Source organism: Vulpes vulpes, chromosome 15 (genome assembly GCF_048418805.1).
Source record: "Vulpes vulpes isolate BD-2025 chromosome 15, VulVul3, whole genome shotgun sequence".
Taxonomy (NCBI): Eukaryota; Metazoa; Chordata; class Mammalia; order Carnivora; family Canidae; genus Vulpes; species Vulpes vulpes.
This window is the reverse complement of record NC_132794.1, coordinates 45,466,147-45,485,745: the sequence shown is the minus strand read 5'-3', so window position 1 is coordinate 45,485,745 and position 19,599 is coordinate 45,466,147. Positions and strand designations below refer to the sequence as shown.

The 19,599-nt window shown below is 35.2% G+C and overlaps 1 protein-coding gene across 3 annotated transcripts in view; it reads right to left on the bottom strand.

The window, feature by feature from the left end:
- SPRED1 (sprouty related EVH1 domain containing 1) overlaps nucleotides 1–19,599 on the bottom strand; it is a 122,213-nt gene that overhangs the window by 28,066 nt on the left and 74,548 nt on the right. For all 3 annotated transcript variants that reach the window (XM_025998439.2, XM_025998440.2, XM_072738226.1), the window contains exons 3-4: nucleotides 14,822–14,990; nucleotides 11,170–11,219 (exon numbers count right to left, since the gene is read on the bottom strand). In XM_025998439.2, coding sequence (XP_025854224.1) covers nucleotides 11,170–11,219; nucleotides 14,822–14,990 — 219 coding nt within the window. The remainder of the gene's footprint in view (nucleotides 1–11,169; nucleotides 11,220–14,821; nucleotides 14,991–19,599) is intronic.

Sequence of the window (19,599 nt, the reverse complement as noted above, 5' to 3'; positions counted from 1 at the left end):
AGCTTGCATGCTCTCTCTCCAAAATAAATAAATAAAATCCTTTAAAAAAGGAGAGAGAGAGATTAAGTAACTTGCTTAAAATGAAACAGTTAAAATTTTTTGCTATTTCAAACAAGGATGTTAAGAACATTCTTTTATAGATCTTGCTGTATATATGTACAAGAGTTTTTTTCTGGTAAATATCCAGGAATAAAAATGGTAAATTACCTGTGTTCCAGTTTACATAATAAAAATTAGTTTCCAAGGCAGTTCTAACAATTCACACATCTACATTCGCACCAAACCCAGGTGTTATCACTCTTATGTATCTATCTACTATAAATTTCTACAATAATGGATCAGTCTTACTAAAAATTACATAGTATTTTCTTTCTGCAAACAAGAAATTCTAAGAATGAAGAAAAGAACTAACAAAAGAATGCATAGGTTTGTTATTTTACCATGGCTCCTAATACTATTTCATCCTCAAATATTTTGGTTTCAAAAATATTGATGCACTTGTTTCTTACCATCTTATCACTTTTATTCTTTGTACATGTCATTTCCTCTGCCCACAATGACTATTTTCAATTTTTCCACAAGAAAAACTCTTTGTAACATCAGCTATAAAATCTCTTAAAGTCTTTGTTGATCCACTCCCAACTTAATCATTCCCTCCTCTAAAGTTACTCAAAAATACTTGTATCTATCATCCTATATACTAAGTGTTCTTTTCTTTATTTCTACCCACAGTCAGTAATGGGAGACCTTGCCTATATTTTATCTCTAGAACTTATAATTATGCCTATCATACAGTGAATATCTCTATGAATAATCTCTAATATGTAACCATCCACAAGCCAGATCACATTATAATAATATGAAATCTCGGGAGTAAATTTGGTGTAACAGGAAAAAAAAATGTAGAAAAAGAACTCCTTAACAAAAAAACTTCACCCACAAACGAAATAATTTTAATAACTGTAAAAATTCAAATTACACAAAAAAATTGTTCCCATAATCCCAATCCCAAGGAATAACAGCTACTATTATTTGACACAGAGCTTTTCAGACTTCTCATGCATGCACCTTGGCTCATATCCTATGTACAAATATGATTCCATTTATATTGTAGACATTCTATCTGTGTGTGATGCTTTTTTTTCACTTCATAATATATCATGGGCCTCTTATCGCATCAACATATAAAGATGTATGTACCTTGTGCTTTGAAATGCTTGCAAGGTTCAGTATTTGTGTGTGTCATCTATTCTCTAAGCAAGACAACTGATGGACTTTTAGATTAATTCCAACCTTTTGTTATATATATTGCAATGCACGTCCTTATACGTATATCTTGATGCAGTGGTAATATTATTTCTTCAGGATTAATTCCCATAAACAGAATCCCTGAATAAAGAATATGCATATATTCCCATTATATTACCAAGCTACTTTTATAGGGAGCTTATGTATTATTTGAAAACCACTCAATAGTATACGACTGAGAGACCATTTCCTCACATCACTGTTCACACTGGGTTTTACTACTTACTGATCTTTTGCCAATCTAGTAAGAAAAATATTTTGTTATTTTCCAAAAACATTACCTGTACTATTTTCCATATTTAAATTAATAATAACCACAACACTTAAGTTGGATACAAATAAGTATTCACGTTTAGTCAAATTTGAATGTTTTTAGCTGAATTACAACCCGTTAAAACTAACAATTACTATGGGAACATGGACATTTTCTAAAGTTAGTTGGTGAGAAATGCCAAAAATCCTTCACAAAAGCAGAAAATTTAACACGATACACACATTTGCATGATCTCCAGCTTTAAAAAAATTATCTATAGCAGTCATATACATTCATATTCAATGTTTTTAGGATTGTGCTGGCATAGGCTTATCTGTATTATCTATATAGTAACCTATGCCAATATTTGATGTACAATGGAAATCTGTTTCACTCTCAGAGGCTAGTGTAATAATTATTCTCCTATGGTTGCTATGAGATTGTTTAGCTTTTTCTTCTTCTAAGATTACTAAAGCAATTTTATGTGTATAGGCAAAAGGATGCTGGGTAAAGCCAATATAATAATTCCAGCTGTAGCTCTCTATCAGGACCTAAGGCTAGATGACAGCTGCATAGAAAACAGAAACAGACTTTGCTTCTCTTCCCACTTTGTCCCCTCTTACTGTGTAATTCTGAGTACAGACAACTTAGCGTTGTTCTGCAAACCTTTTTAAATATATGACTCCAACAAATAATTAGGTGTGAAAAAAGTATTACCAGTTTACCTATTGCTCAAGAACTGGACTCTTGTAGTTGTGTATTACAAAAGCACAGGTTTGAAAATGTGTGGCTGGGTTATATCCAACAAGAGAAGATTTTAGTAATTATGTTATTAATTTTAACATGATGGAAGAATTTTAAAATGTTCTTTGATAAGGATGTCTTAAATTTTAGCATTGCATATGTTAAAAATGCTACCAAAAGTGCTATTCCTTTGGCATTTAAAATTATATACTCAAATTATGCAAACTTGGGAAGCACAGAAAAAAATTATAACTATTCCACAAGCCCAGTAAAATCACCATTAATATTTTGGTACAGCACTCAGTACAACAATTCATTTTAGATTTGAACACAATTATCTTCTATTCTGGTTCATTAGATTCCTTTAGTTCATTTGATTAGCTTAAGGGTAAGAACACACTAAACTGCGGGGTTTTTAATCTTGCATTTGTCTATGAGCTTTGTCTAAAAGCATTAATAGCACATATAGAATCTTAGCACAGTAAGCAGTAATGAAACAATATGGAAAGAATGATAAACGTATCAAGATTATGATATCCTACAAAAACAGAAAAAAGAAAACAAGTCCTCCACCTTAGATTAATCAACACACAAACTAAACTTTTTCTAATAAAGTTAGCTTGACTAATACCTAATACCAAATGTGGTATTATGTTTTCAAGAATTATTGTCTGTAAATTTGTTTTTTAGTTATGAGGCAGCAGTTACATAGTTCCTAGTAACTATATAAATCTTTACACAGTCCTTTAACTGATAAATCTATTTCTAGGATTCTATCCTAAGGTCACACTTGGAAATACCAACAAAAATTAAGATTAAGAGTCTGTGGGAAATAAAATAAATGTTCAATAAAACATGAATGGTTAAATAAATTGTTTGGCAATAGTGACACGATTATAATGACTAAATACAAAAACTCTGAAGTTGGACTTTGTGAGTTCAAATTTTAGGATTTATACTACTTACATTCCAATTACTACTATCACTACCATCAGCAATACAAACGAACGCCTTTCAAAACACAATCGAGGGGTACCTGGCTGGCTCAGTTGGTGGAGCATGAGACTATAGATCCTTGGGGCTATGATTTTGAGCCCCACACTGGGTATAGAGACTTAAAAGTAAAATCTTTGGGCAGCCCCAGCGGCACAGTGGTTTAGCGCCGCCTGAAGCCCAGGGTGTGATCCGGGAGACTCGGGATTGAGTCTCACATCAGGCTCCCTGCATGGAGCCTGCTTCTCCCTCTGCCTGTGTCTCTGCCTCTCTCTCTCTCTGTGTCTCTCATGAATAAATAAATAAAATCTTTAAAAAAAAAAAAAAAAGTAAAATCTTTAAAACACACAATCAATCAAAACAAAGAAGAGACTGATTCTCATGGTACTTAAAAAAAGAAGTATGCATTCGAATACAATACAAAAGAACAAAGAAAAACCTAGGTAGAAGTATCTAAAATATTAATAGTGGTTATTTCTGGGTAGGAATAAATGATTCCTGATTCCTTCTTTACAATTTTCTAACTATCCAAATATTCTACTTGAAGATGTATTATTAGTCTAAGAGTCAAGAAAAAAAATGTAAATAACAAAACATCACACAAAAAGGTTATACAGTTTTTTTGCTCCCTTGTTAGATAATAAAATTCAATCTGAAGTATACTAAGGTTTTGGGAACTCAACCATGAGCAACTACTTAATGTAGGATGGTGATAGTCACAGTAATATAACATCCATTTGCTAGCTAACTAATGCCTATTCAGAGGTGTTGTGGTGGGTCTATTCATTGGGCATCCGACTCTTGATTTTGGCCAGGGTCATGATCTCAGGATTGTGAGACTGAACCCCCAAGTATAGCTCCAGCTCTGTGCTCAGTGGGTCTGCTGGAGATTCCTTCCCTCTGCTTCAACACCTGCTGGGACACTCCCGCTTTCCCTCCCTCCCTCTTTCTATCTCAAATATGTAAATATAAATATTTGAAAAAGAATATGGGCAGCGTGGGTGGCTCAGTGGTTTAGCGCTGCCTTCAGCCCAGGGTGTAATCCTGGAGACCTAGGATCGAGTCCTACATCAGGTTCCCTGCATGGAGCCTGCTTCTCCCTCTGCCTGTGTCTCTCTGACTCTCTCTGTGTCTCATGAATAAATGAATAAAATCTTAAAAAAAAAAAAAAGAATACCTATCTACTAATTTTCAGATATTGAGCCCTATTAAAATGTTACCACCTCTGATAATTAGTACATGAACAATTCATAACCCTCTTTCTAAAGCAAAGTTACATTAAAAAATCAATAAGGGGATGCATGGGTGGCTCAGTGGTTGGGCACCTGCCTTCAGCTCAGGTCGTGATCCCAGAATCCGGGATCGAGTCCTACATCAGGCCCCCTGCAAGGAGGCTGCTTCTCCCTCTACCTATGTCTCTGCCTTTCTCTCTCAGTCTGTGTCTCTCATGAATAAATAAATAAATCTTAAAAAAAAAATCTTAAATCATTTTGGCTCAGAAATGACTATCAAATTCTAAAAGAGTAAGTTTGTCAAGTATTTCTCAGTAGCCAAAAGAAAGAAGACAATTTTCACTTCAGATCAATTAAGTGTCATCTTTCTTCTTCCCAAAAACATGAAATCTGAGATCTTTTCTTCTTAGAACCACAAGCCTGTTGAAAGGTGCGTCTTAAGGGTTTTGTGACCAATCTAGCATATCTAAACAAAAAGAGCTGTTCTATGGTCGGAGAAGCACTTTAGAAATGTTCTTGTAACAAATACGAGCTAGCATTTAAAAACAAAAACAAAAACAAAAACAAATCTTAACTGGCTCATTAAAATAGTCAAAGAAAAGAACCAATGAAAACAACATTCATACCTTTTTTTACAGCTGAGGTTAAAAATCCTAAGTGTGAAGGTTTTTCTTTAAAAAACCCTACTTGGGTACCACATAGGTATATGATCATCACTGTACTAAAAACACGAGGGATACAAGATAAGAAAGATGTGATTTTAAATCCAAATGATGATGTATTTCATATAACCCTTCTAAGACAGATATGAAATAAAAAGGTAGATGTCCTTCTGTTGATTTATGATAAAGACACTCAATTGTTGAAAGCTGAAAGGTGACCAAGGGCAAAGAACTAAATGTCTAGTATAGCTATAGAACAGAAAAGGTGCTCAAGTAATTGTTGAATAAATTAATAAATAAAATGAATGGCACTAAGGTAACTCTTAGAGTTTCCTTAGGCAGTTTTAATTCTGGACATCAGTTCTTTAAAAAACTTTTCAAATAGGAGTTTCAGAAAAATTTATCTCACATATTTGCTAGCTTCTCAATATCCCCTACTCCTTTCTTGATATAATTAGGGTTAATATATTATATAATCAGGTCAGACTTTTTTAAACAATAAAGATGACTTTTTTCCTACCTGAATATACTCTTTGTTATAGAAGGGCTATAAAAACTGAGATACAACACAATCTTCTATTAAAGACAGAATTCAGCATAAGCTAGAGATCATCTAAAAAACTGAGAATAGATAAAGATTAGGGTTAAAGGAACATGATAGATATTAGCTTTTGTTCTCCTATTTCCTTTCTGGTCATGTATTGGTTAGCTATTTCTGCACAATAAATCACCACAAAATAGCAGCTTCAAAGACCAAACATTTATTATCTCACAGTTTCTGTGAGAAATTTTGAAGCACCTTAGCTGAATAGTTCTGACTCACAGTCCTTCAGAAAGTTGCAGCAAAAGTAATAGCCACAGCTGCAGTTATCCGAAGGCTTGTTTGGGGCTGAAGGAGTTTCTTTCAAGACTGACCTGTTTCCTTTCTGGCTGCTGAAACAAGGTCTCAGTTCTTCACCAAATGGATCTCTTCACAGAACTGTTCAAGTGTCCTGGCACATAGTAGCAGGCTCCTCACCCGGTGATTGATCCAAGAGAGTAAAATGGAAGCCACAAATGTTCCTAGGACCTACCCTCGTTTCCTTCACATTCTATTTGTTAGAAGTGGGTCACTAAGTAGAGGGACACTCAAAAAAGCCAGGAATTAAACTAAAGACAGGAGTATGAAAGAATTTGTGGACCTATCTTAAAACCACTACTGTTCACCACTCTTTGGAAAAATAATTTACAGTTTTCTCACATGCAAAATACACTCATCCCCCTCCCCAGACTCCCCAAAAGTCTTATCCCTTTAGAGCAACTTCACATCCAAGGATGTTGCTATCTAAATAGATCCATGTATGGATGAAACTTCCCAGGTATAGTTCCTTAAGACAATCCGGAGTATATTCTCCCCCAACATGAAGACCTGGAAACTAAAGTGACAAATCATCTGCCCTACACACACCCAAAATACAACGGTAGGACAGGCAGAGGAAAACTGCTGTAACACCATCTTGTACAAAATAAAAGAAAATGGGAAGCACAAAGAAGTCACTGATCCAAAATAATTCTGAAATCAAAGTAGAAACATCTTACAAGTTGCTGGAAGAGAACCTGGACCTAGGAATAATTCTCCATGGCTCTTGGCTCTGCCCTTGGAGATTTGGTCTCTGATTTCTGAGTCACCCTTCCATTTTATGAAAGGTAGCCCATGTTGTATACATACATGTGTATAGAATGTTTTAACCTGCCTCCTACCAGTAGAATTTTGGGTATCTAAAGGGTCCAAATTGATGATACTTCTGTCAAAATAACTCTTTGAAAACACTGTGGATCTCTTGTGGATCCACATCATTAGATTAAAAAGCACTGTCAGATATCTGAGATAAACTCCTCTATTTTAAATTTCTGCTAAGGGACACCCTAATCTGATTATAAACCCTAACACTTTGATGGAAAGGGTCTTGAAGGCACACTTTAGATCTTTCTGAGGTTAAGAAAGGATTTTTTAAATCATACACTTGGATTAATCTTTAGACAAAGCTATTCTGAAAGCACCTTGGATTTGACCTTTGCCTGGAAGCCATTTCCTAATTTTAGCATAGTCTGATATACTGAGAGGATGAGCAGGTCCTGGCTCCATTTTGTTTAGGAGCCCTTCCTTACCCTATATACTATAAGTAAAAAGAAGAAACCAAGCAACAGTTTTAACCTTTTGTTTGAAAATCTCCTTAGCTGGATCACCTAGCTGATTCAATACATGTTCTAGGGCCCACATTACATTTTTATGTATTACTGCAGATGACAGTGTGCTAACCTATATAGTGACTCCCTTTCTTCCAGTTTCCAATATGGTTTTCATTTAAGCCTTTACTAGCAGTCTCCTCAAAGGCTTGACATTAAACTTCCCATCGACTGTCCAAGTTCAAAGTCTAACCTGCATTTTAAAGTATTTGATATGGCAGCACCCCATTTATGGGTGCCTAAATCTGTATTAATAACAAATTACCCCCAAACTTAGAGGCTCCAATTAACACTAACATTTTATAATTTTCATAGGTCAGAAATTCAGGAATTTAACCTGTTCTGGCTCACAGTCTCCAATGAAGTTACAGTCAAAACATCAGCTGTAAGGGCGCCTGGTTGGTTCAGTCAGCTGAATGTCTGCCTTTAGCTCAGGTAATGATCCCAGGGTCCTGGGACTGAGCCCCACATTGGGCTCCCTACTCAACAGGGAGGGAGCTCCCTGCTCCCTCTCTCCCTCTGCCTGCTGCTCTGCCTGCTTGATCACTCTGTCAAATAAATTAATAAAATCTTAAAAGAAACAAAAACAAAAAATACATCAGCTATGGCTTTAGTCATCTAAAGGCTTGTTTAAGAGTAAATGACTTGCTTCCCAGATGGCTCACTAGCATTGTTATTTTCATAAGACTTCAGTTTCTCACCACATGGACATCTGTATTGGGTTACTTGAGTGTCCTCATCCCATGACACTTGTCATTTTCTAGGACAGGTAATCCAAGAGAACCAGAAAGAAGCTGCAATGTCTTTTATGACCTACTCTTAGAAGTCAAAACATGTCACTTCTACCATAGGCCTATTTGTTAAGAAACAACTAAGTATAATGCATTTTCAGGGGGAGAATTAGATTTTATCAAAAGGAATATAATTTAAGAATCCATTTTAAAAACACCACAGAATGTAAAACCAAGAATTAAAACGACATAAAAATTGCTCTTAGTAAAATTACATTTAAATGGAAGCTTACTACTATAGTTTCTAGTAACATTGCATATTTTCTCTTATTATGAAAATAAAAAACCAAGCAAGTGATTTAGTCTAATAAAGCTAAAATATAAATAAATAACTCTTTTAGGGTGGTATGCCTGTAACATTTTGGATTAAGGGCATTAGAAATATCTTACTATGAAGTAGCTGTCCCAAAGAGCTAAGAGAATAACTATCCTTACTGCTTTTCGTTATATGGTAACTGTACTAGACTCCTCCTAATTTTAACTTTTTACTCTTTCATCTGCTTCTGCGATAAATTTATTATTCTTCACTCATATCGTCCCCATTTTTTACTAATATCAAAGCTTTGACATGTACAAGTACCAAATATGATCATGAAAACAATAGTTTTTTACAAAATCCATTGACTATTATATGTACAAAATGGTATACAAAGAAATGAGGTGAAACCAAATCACAAGATATAATGTCATTTTAATATTCTTGTGATTGGTTTCACCTCATTTCTTTGTATACCATTATGTAAAGGAAAAATTACACCAGAACATAATTGTTTGCAATACTTTGTACATGAGCGCTCACTTCAGCAGCACATATACAAAATAAAAACATTAAAAATTATAAACTTGAAAAAGGACACAGAAATATTATATATTTCAGTGGAAAAAAAGACTACAGTATAGTGATATAATAACACATGTACATACACATTTACGTGTATACAGAAAAAATCACAAAGGCTGTATTTAAAAATATATGGTCATCATGGATGGTAGTGTACTTATGTTTGTTTTTTTCTTTAAACTTTGCTATCTTGCCCAGCCCCAGTGGCTTAGGTGTTTAGCGCTGTCTTCGACTCAGGGCATGATCCTGGAGATCCGGGATGGAGTCCCACATTGGGCTCCCTGCATGGAGCCTGCTTCTCCCTCTGCCCGTGTCTCTGCCTCTCTCTCTCTGTCACTAATAAATAAATAAAATCTTAAAAAATAAACAAACTTTGCTATCTTTCTCAAATTTTCCAAAATAAAAACATTTTCATTTTCTGATTATAAATGCACATAAAACATTTTGCCATATCTTTAGGTCACAACTATTTTTACAGTAATATAAATAACTGATTATTAATACTGGGAATATAAAAATTTGGGTTCTTTTACTGTTCTAATATTGTTATGAAGTATTAATACTACATCAAACTTGAAAAATATGGAAAAGTTCTAAAAACAAAGTCATATAAGCTCAGAATCCCACAATTCAAAAGTAATAAAAATATTTAACATTTTAGTGTAGTAACACCATATAATTTTTATGTTTTTATTACGCAGTATAAGTGATTTAATAGTTAAATGTTTAATGATTGCATGATAGATATCACTTTGTGCATTTCTATTCCTTAGTATAAATTACTGAAAATCTGTTCACTAGGGTCAAGAGGCTTTCAGGTTTCTGTTTTAAAGGCTTTTTTTTTAATATATACTACCAAACTGCTTTCTAGAAAGAATCTACAATCCACACTTTTTTCCAGCAGGGCATCAATCTGTCAATCTCAGAGACAGTACCGGGCAGTGTTAATTTTCATTTTATTATTTTAATTTTTAAAAGATTTTATTTCTTTATTTGAGAAAGAGAGAGAAAGAGAGAATGAGAAGCAGAGGGGTAGGGGTTGCGACAGGCAGAGTCCACACTAAGCATGGAACCTAACACAGGGTTGATCCAGGACCGGGAGATCACCACGGGTTGAAACCAAGAGTTAGATGCCTTTCTTTTTTTTTTTTTTTTTTTAAGACTTTATTTATTTATTCATGAAAGAGAGAGAGGCAGAGATACAGGCAGAGGGAGAAGCAGGCTCCACGCAGGGAGCCTGATGTGGGACTCGATCCCGGGACTTCAGGATCACACCCTGGCCCGAAGGCAGCGCTAAACCACTGAGCCACCCAGGGATCCCCCAAGAGTCAGATGCTTAACCAACTGAGCCACACACACGCCCCTAGAGCAGAGTGTCCATTTTTAAACCTTTATTTATTTCATAACTAAAAAATGTTAATTTACACTACCTGTCGCTTACCATAGTTCATATGTGCTTATTTTATTAACAATTTTCAATTTCTTTTCTGTGATATCAGGGTCCTGGGATCAAGCTCCCCACAGAGTGGGGCATCTGCTTCTCCCTCTGCCCCTCCCTACCCCCATCTCATGCTCTCACTCATTTGCTCTCTCATATAATTAAATAAAATCTTTTTAAAAAATATTGTGGAGGTATTTTCAGATGTGACTAGTATTTAAATCAGTACATTCTAAGTAAAAGATATTACCCTTCATAAAGCAGACAAGTCTCATTATGAAAAGACTTAAAGACTGAGGTTTACCAAAGAGGAAGGAAGTCAGCCATGAGACTCTGCCTTCCAACTCAAAACTGAAACATCAAAGTGTATCAAAATTGTGGTATATGCCTGCCTGCCTAACCTGTACATTTCTGAGTTGTCAGTTCCCACAATCACTGAGCCAATTCCTTTAAAAACAAACCAAAAAAACCAACCACCACCAAACCAATCCAAGGAAACCAAACTTTCTATAACACATGCATACCTATATACATGCCCATATATCCTATTGCTTCTGTTTCTCTGTATTCCTTGACAAATACAGTGTCTTAGAAATTTATGTAAGTTGCTTATTTATTAAAGATAGTGATTTCTTCCCCACCCTTTATGTTCAGAAATTCCTTTCAAGGCAAACTACTTACTTGTAAGTCATCTTCTGCTCCTCCAGCTTCATTTTTAAATGTTGGGCATCCTAAAAAAAACCAAGCAGATGTTAAATAAGCACAGAATTTTTGTCTTACGTTTTAGTATTATTGACTAATTGATTGAATCATTATAATACTGTAGAACTGTTCAGAGATCATTCTGGGCTGCCTGGCAAAGTCAGATGTTGGCTACCCATATCTGCTTCTTTGTTAGAAGAATAAAGTGATTATTTCCTTCTTCTACAGGTAGATTTCCAGTTATTTATGAAAGAGGTTTTCTTGAAAGTGTGCTATCTCTAGCGAGCCCTGCCCCTGATTTTTCTAAAATGCGCAAACTGCTACACAGAGTACACACATTACAACTCCTCTTGTGTTTAGATGACAGGATTTATTCTATTTTCTAAATATTCTTACCCAGAAAATACCTCAAGATATTAGTTGCTTTAAGAGAGAAAACAAGCCTTAAGCCACGATTGATAGCCAATAACCAATTGTTGCTATTGATCTTTGTGCATCAATGTTTCTCTGCACGTTTTCATGCTGTTGAAGAGTGCCTTTAGTTTCAATAAATAAGGATGTCTTAGCAAACTATGAGTTTATGCTAACTTTGAGAGACGTAGGTAGCATCGAAGATGAGGAGAAATCTGTCCTTTGGAAAGGGTTGCATGGTTTATTTTTATTGTCATGGAAGACTAAGAGAGGTTTAATGGGATTGCTGAAAGTCTACCAGTGGCTGGTAATAACAGTAATCAGAATGTTTTTAAAAATGTTCAAAAGTAATGAGACAGATTAGTACTATAGCCTATTCTACCTGGCTAGGAGTTTTAAGGTCCTCCATATATATCTAAACTGTCCTTTAAAAAGTGAAACCCAGGGACACCTGGGTGGCTCAGCAATTTAGCACCTGTCTTTAGCCCAGTGCGAGATCCTGGAGTCCCGGGATCAAGTCCCACATTGGGCTCCTTGAGTGGAGGCTGCTTCTCCCTCTGCTTATGTCGCTGCCTCTCTCTCTCTCTCTGTCTCTCATGAATAAATTAAAAACAAAAACAAAAACAAAACCTCATGAATCTCAATCTATTTGATAGTAGTGAAAAGAAGTATGCTTTTATGAAGACATGAGTGTGGGCTTATTAAAAGCAATAAATACTTTAGGGAATACAAACTGGTGCAGCCACTGTGGAAGATAGTATGGAAGTTCCTCACAAAGTTAAAAATAGAACGACCCTACAATCCAGTAATTACACTACTGGGTATTTACACAAAAAATTCAAAAATACTAATTCAAAGGGATACATGCACCTCTATGCTCACTGCATTTTTTATAATAGCCAAATTATGGAAGCACCCCAAGTGTCCACTGATGGATGAATGGATAAAAAAAGAGGTGGTATACAAACATATATACACACACACACACACACACACAGGAATACTATTCAGCCATAAAAAATTTGCATAACGTGGATGGAGCCAGAGAGCATAATGCTAAGCAAAGTCAGTTAGAGAATGATAGATACCACGTCTTCATTCGTACACAGAATTTAAGAAACAAAACAAATGAGCAAAGGAAAAAAGAAAGAGACACACACACAAACCAAGAATCAGACTCTTAATTATAAAGAACAAACTGATGGTTACCAGAGGGGAGGTGGTTGGGGGATGGATGAAATAGGTGAAGAGGATTAAGAATACACTTATCATGAGGAGCACCAAGCATAGTATGGTTGAATCACTATGTCATACACCTGAAATTAATGCAACACTGTGTGTTGGAGTGAAGATATAAAGCTTAATTAAAAAAGGTAAAAATAAGTTAAAAATTCTAGCAGCCATGGATAATGATTGTCTTTTTAAAGTACTGGATCTTGGACACTACCTAAATATCAGAGTCAACTGGCGAACTTTTAGAAAATATACTGGTACCATAGTATATTCTCAAACTGGTATTGTCAGAATCTGGGATAAGGCAGGCATAGGACATCACATATTTTTTATTTCTTGCAGTGGTTTGAGAACCACACCACTACTGGAGAATCTCAGGAACTTTTTTCCCCCCTAAATTCATTATATTATCATTTTGCAATTTTCCATCACATCTGAAATAGACAGGAATGTGAAAGAAAAGAAAAGAAAAGAAAAGAAAAGAAAAGAAAAGAAAAGAAAAGAAAAGAAAAGAAAAGAAAGGAAAAGAAAAGAAAGGAAAAGAAAGGAAAAGAAAGCCCCAGTTCCCCTCCCTAGATAGACAGACTTGACTAGTCTGGAGTGGGGACCAGTTTTTTCTATTTTCCAAAGCGTCCCAGGTGACTGAAATGTATAGCAAACAATGAGAACAATCTAGAAAGAACTTATAGGTTCCTGTCATAAAGCTAAAATGACTGCTACTATTCCATGGAATTTTTCTAAACTGTAAATCACTTTGTTTACCAATCATTAATCCCTGAAAATAGATAAATAGATTATTTAAGCACAGGTTCATGCACCAGCAGTACAGATTTATACTAAGCCTTTCCATGTTCTTGCCTATTGCCAGTCTCATAGTTCATTCATTTCTTCTAATTTTCCTATTAAAATATCTTCAAAATATACAAATCACAATGCTAATATATTTTGATTGTTACTTTATACAGAAGGTGATTTCTATTTATAGAGACAATTTTCCTTCTTAATTAGAAAAACAAATCAAGCCTTAATTATAACCTCGTTGTGGGAAAGAAATGGGCCTTAAAGTGCTTCTTTTTCCTTAATTAAGCAGAGGCCAGTCTTACACATAAATACATTCTTCTTCCTTTTAAAACCTGCAAGCTTTAGAGTTAATAATCTTAACAGACTGGCAAAATATACAAAGAGGTAGATGGGGCTGTGGTCTCTGCCAATCCTCAATAATGAAACCAGGTAAAAAGCTAAGAGTTTCAAGAAAGGGTTCGCCATAGGAAAAAATAGAGTCTACATATGAAAAAGAGAAAATTTCTAATAACCCAATTCAATTGAACCTTGAACAATGCAGGTGTTAGGAACACCCACCCCTGCCCCGCCCAAAGGCAGCTGAAAATCCACACATAACTTCTGATTTCCCAAACACTAAATAATCTACTGTCCGCTGAAGCATTATCAGCAATATATATAATTAACACATATTTTGGGTATCATATGTATTATATACTGTATTCTTAAGAATAAAATAGAGAAAAGAAAACATTACCAAGCAAATCATAAGGAAAATACATTTATAGTACTGCACTGTAAAAAAAAATCCACATATACTAGACTGGCACAGTTTAAAACAATGTTGTTTAAGGGTCACCTGTGTTTGATTATTTAAATTTTTCTTTTTTATGACCAAAACAAGGATATAATTGATATAACAACACACAAGGATTTTCAAAGTTCTGACCGCTCCCTCTTCTTCATGCTGTTACTTAAAACCATTGGAATCATCTGAAATCTGTACTGAGTTTGAGGTAATACATGTAAGTGGTATATATTATGATGTGACAAATATAAAATGGATTTTAAAAAAGCATGATTTTATCTTTGCCTACAGTGAGTTTTCAAAGCTAATTACATAAATCACAAAAGATGTCTTGCTTAAAAGTCACTCTACTCTACCATATAGGTTAAACAAATTAAGAAAGCAGTTAAGAAAACCTACCTTGAGAAATATCTTCTATAGCTCTTCGAATGCCTCTATCAAAAGCCCTAGCATCAGCAGGACTTTGAAAGGTAAGGCCAAATTTCTTGTCATCAATCTTCCAGTGGTGAAATGTTGGAGTGACCTTATTGTATATGAGGTCTTTTTTAAGCATACATTCCAAAACCACCTGCCAAGAGTTAAATGCCAAAGATTACTATACTTATATCACATAATCTAATGTAGCTCTTAAATACAAATGGAGGTGAGAATAAGAGCTATTCTATTTTAGTAAATGCATTTCCCCCTTCTATTAATACAGAGGTCTTGCTAGTTAATCTACTTCATAAAGTCACTCAATACAGAAATTAAAATGGGATTAAAGAGGATTCTGGAAGATGACAAAGTATGAAGGAAACTTTCTCCCCACTTAGACAATAATTACATTGGCAGAATCTGTCTGATGTAACTATGTTGGAAATCTGAAGTCTGTTGAAGGTTTGAACTACCAAGGGAAGATGTGGACAGTAAACTGGGGTTAACTTCGGTCAATCTCTGCATTTGTACAATAGCAACTACCCATTTCCCATGGTAGGAAGATATGCACAACATATTCCTGGAGCACCCTGCACATACATCACAGGAGCCAGGGTGGGTAAAAAGAACCCTGTCCTCCACATATCAGGGATCTGTGCTCTGATTACTGATGACTAACTCTGATCAGATAGGTGCAAAGAGGAGGATAGCCATAGTTGTTATATCTTCCCTTACTGTTTCAAGTCCCTCCTCAACAGAATCAAGAGATGTCTAGGTTATTTAAAGGATCAGCATCCTTTTTTTACCTATCATTTATTTTTTTCCCATTTGGGGTGCTAGACATTAAAGACCAGGACATTCAAACAAAATTACATTCATGGGGAAAATTAGAAACTGACTATTCATACCCAGGGAAATACTCAGAAAAGACATGAGAAGATCTAAATTTATACGTTAGGCAGATCCTCAGCATAGAGACCACCTACAACAATTAAAAAAAAAAAAGGGAAATCTTACAGAAGGGACAACCTGACAATCTGATTTCCAGATTTAGCACACTATTTGATTTAACGTTCAGTGTTCAACAAAAAAAAACTCAAGGCACACAAAGAAACAGTAAATTCATTTTTTCCTTTTCCCATTGTAAGAAAAAAAGAAAATCAACAGAAACTGTACCTAAAAAGGCCTTACGGCAGATTAGGCAAAGGCTAAAAAAAAAATCCCACAAAACTGTCGTAAGGAGAAAGTCAAGAAAATGATGTACAAACTAAAGTATTAATAAAGAGACAGAAAATCTAAAAAGAAATTCTGGAGCTTTAAAGCATAATAAATGAAACAAAAAATTACAAGATTTAAAGCAGATTTGAACAGGCAGAAAAAGATCTATGAACTTGAAAACAGACAACAGACATTACTGAGTCTGAAGAACAGGGGTAAAAAAGATTAAAGAAAAGCAAACACAGCGGGAACCCTGGGTGGTGCAGCGGTTTGGCGCCTGCCTTTGGCCCAGGGCGCGATCCTGGAGACCCGGGATGGAATCCCATGTCGGGCTCCCGGTGCATGGAGCCTGCTTCTCCCCCTGCCTATGTCTCTGCCTCTCTCTCTCTCTCTGTGCTCTGTGTGACTATCATAAACAAATTTTAAAAAAATTTAAAAAAAGAAAAAGAAAAGCAAACACAGCTTAAAGGACTTGTGGGATACCATCAAGAGGACCAACATAGGGGTGTCTCAGTTGCTTAATGTCAGATTCTTGATTTTGGCTCAGGTCATAACCTCAGGGTCATGAGATCAGGCTCTGTGCTCAGCATGGAGTCCACTTGGGATTCTCTCTCCCTCTCCCTCTGCCGCTCCATTATGTACCACCCACTCTCTCTCTCAGAAAATAAATGAATAAATCTTAAAAGACATCAATATTAACATCTAAGAAACTCAACAAACTCCAAATAAGATGAATTCAAATGAGAGCCACATATCAGACACAGAGAGAATCTTAAAAGCAGCAAGAGAGATGTGAACTGTCACATTCAAGGGATCCTAAAAGAGTATTAGCAGATTTCTCTTTAGAAACTTTGGGGGACAGAAGATACTGGGCAGATATATTCAAAGTATTAAAAGAAAAAGAAGTCAATCAAGAATCCTTTATCTAACAAAACTGTCCTTCAAAAGTAAGATAGAAACTAAGATATTTCCAGATAAACAAAAGCTGTCCACTAGACTTGTCCTGCAAAAAAAGGTCAGAGAAATCCTACAAAGTGAAATGAAGTAACACGAGACAGTAACTTGAGGCAGTATGGAGAAATAAAGATGTCAATAAAGGTAAGTGCATGAGCACTTTAAAAAAACAGTAAAATTGTAATACTGGTTTGTAACTGACACATAGTAAACCTTCAATAGACAGGAATAGAAATGGTGATGTTAGTCATCAGGTGATACCACTAATTCATAATACAACAATTGCTATGAAAAACTAGGAGACCATTACATATGAGAAGAGACTTTTTTTTAATAAAGGAGGAGATATTTGAATGATAAATAAAGGCATTCAGGAGCTCAAAGAGCTTATGGATAGATTCTGAGAAGGTGAAGTCAACAGATTCTAAAGCCTGTGAAAAATTTCAATCTCTGATGTTTTTCCTTCTTCTGAAAGAAATTTTAGGGTATTTTATAGGGGAGGGGGTGAAAAAAAATGCCACAGTCACTAAATAACTAAAACTTCTGAAGATATATTCCGAGTTATTTTAGGAAATATAGAGCAAAACTCCTGTCATAAAATTACTGGACTGTTTGCCAGAAGTACTTTAAATAGACCAAGTCGAAAATGGGTACAAGTGCATTTTTGTTTCATTAATAACAACTAACAATTTGGGAGAGCAGAGTAAAATTAAATATGTACTTTCAAACTATGTACTTTATTATAGTTGTTACCTTACAAATAGATAATTACATGTTTACAAATTATATTATCTAAGAAGTAGTATAATTGGTAGCTAGACAAATTTTTTTCAGCAGTAACTTTCTGAAATATCTTTCTTTGACTCCAAGGAAATATCATTCCATTTTTGAAATAAAAATGCCAAATTCAAATTAAATTACTCCTAACCAAAATCAGTAATTGGTAGCTCATATAGTTGTTTCATATTATGAACCTTAGTTTTCTGGATACAAAAGCTAGTATCCTTCATAAAGACACCAAGAAATATGAAATTATGCATATTATCAAATACATAATTTTACTAATTATCTATTAATAAAAATTTATCTTTAATGCTATGTTCTGAGCTGAGTTGGATTTTAGACATTTTAATAAAGGAACAGAAGGAGCAATGGCAGTGTTTCTCACATAACAGCAGTTCAGCAAAAACAGAAGGGAGGGAGCCAATATTCTTTAAATATATGCATGTCATAAAGGAAAGACTGGGGAACTGCTCCAGATTAAAAGAGAATAAAGACATGTGACAGCTAAATGTTATGTGATCTTGTACTGATGGAACAAAAATGTTATAAGAATATTATTAGGACAGTTGACAAAACTGGAATATGGACTGTAGATTAATGTAGCATGTTTATGTTAAAGTTCTTAAATAGGATAATTAAACTATGACCTTCTAAGAAAATATCCTTATTCTTATTTTTTATGATTTTATTTATTTATTCATAAGAGACACAAAGAGAGAGGCAGAGACACAGGCAGAGGAAGAAGCGGCTTCTCTGTGGGGAGCCCAATGCAGGACTCTATCCCAGGACCCTGGGATCACAACCTGAGTCATAGGCAGATGCTCAACCACTGAGCCACCCCAGCGTGCCAAATACCCTTTTTCTTAAGACAAATACACTGAAGTACTAAGAGGTAAAAGGCAGAATATATGCACCTTACTTCAATACGTCCAGAAACAAATAAGAGTGCATATGTATGTGTGTGTGTGTACACTGGGGGAAGGAGAGACACTGATAAAACCAACATGGCAGATGTTAAAAAATTGGTGTATTTGGAGGAAAAAATTTGGTGTGTTTGGGTAAAAGATGCACAGGAGATCTGATACAATTCTTGTTAGAAGTTGATTCTTTGCAAATGAGAAATGAAATGGATAAACAAAAAAGGCATAAAAGCACAAATAAATGGGGGTACCTGGATGACTCAGTCTTAGGTGTCAAACTCTGTTCCAGCTCAGTTCATGATCTCAGGGTCATGAGATTGAGCCCTATGTTGTGCTCTGTGCTCCTCTCTGCTTAAGATTCTCTTTTCTCTCTCTCTATGCCTGCCCCACCTGCCGTGCACTTTCTCTAAAACAAATCCTTTTAAAAAAATACAAATCATCAATATTTAGGAATGAAAAGTAAAACAAAACAAAACTGAAACCACAGCAAAACTTAAGAAAGTAATAAAGAATACAATGTAAGGTTTTATAAACCCAAATTTGAAAAACTAAATGAAATAGCCAATTTCCTAGAAAAACTGTAACTTAATCAAAAGTGGTTAAAAAGGAAACAGAAAGTCATTAGAGACCTGTAACCATCAGAGAAAGTCAGTAGGAAGTGAGAATAAAAGGGGATGAGGGATTGTAAAATGAGATATACTGTGATTCCTTCAGCACCTCTGAGAAGTCAAGCACTAGAGACCACAATCAAGAAGGTTATCTCCTGTAGAGAATTTAGAAGGAATTACTATCAGCAGAAAGAGGAGAAAACTGTAGTCCCTGACTTCTAATTAAGACACTGTTCTAGGGCCAGCCCCGGTGGCGCAGCAGTTTGCACCACCTGTAGCC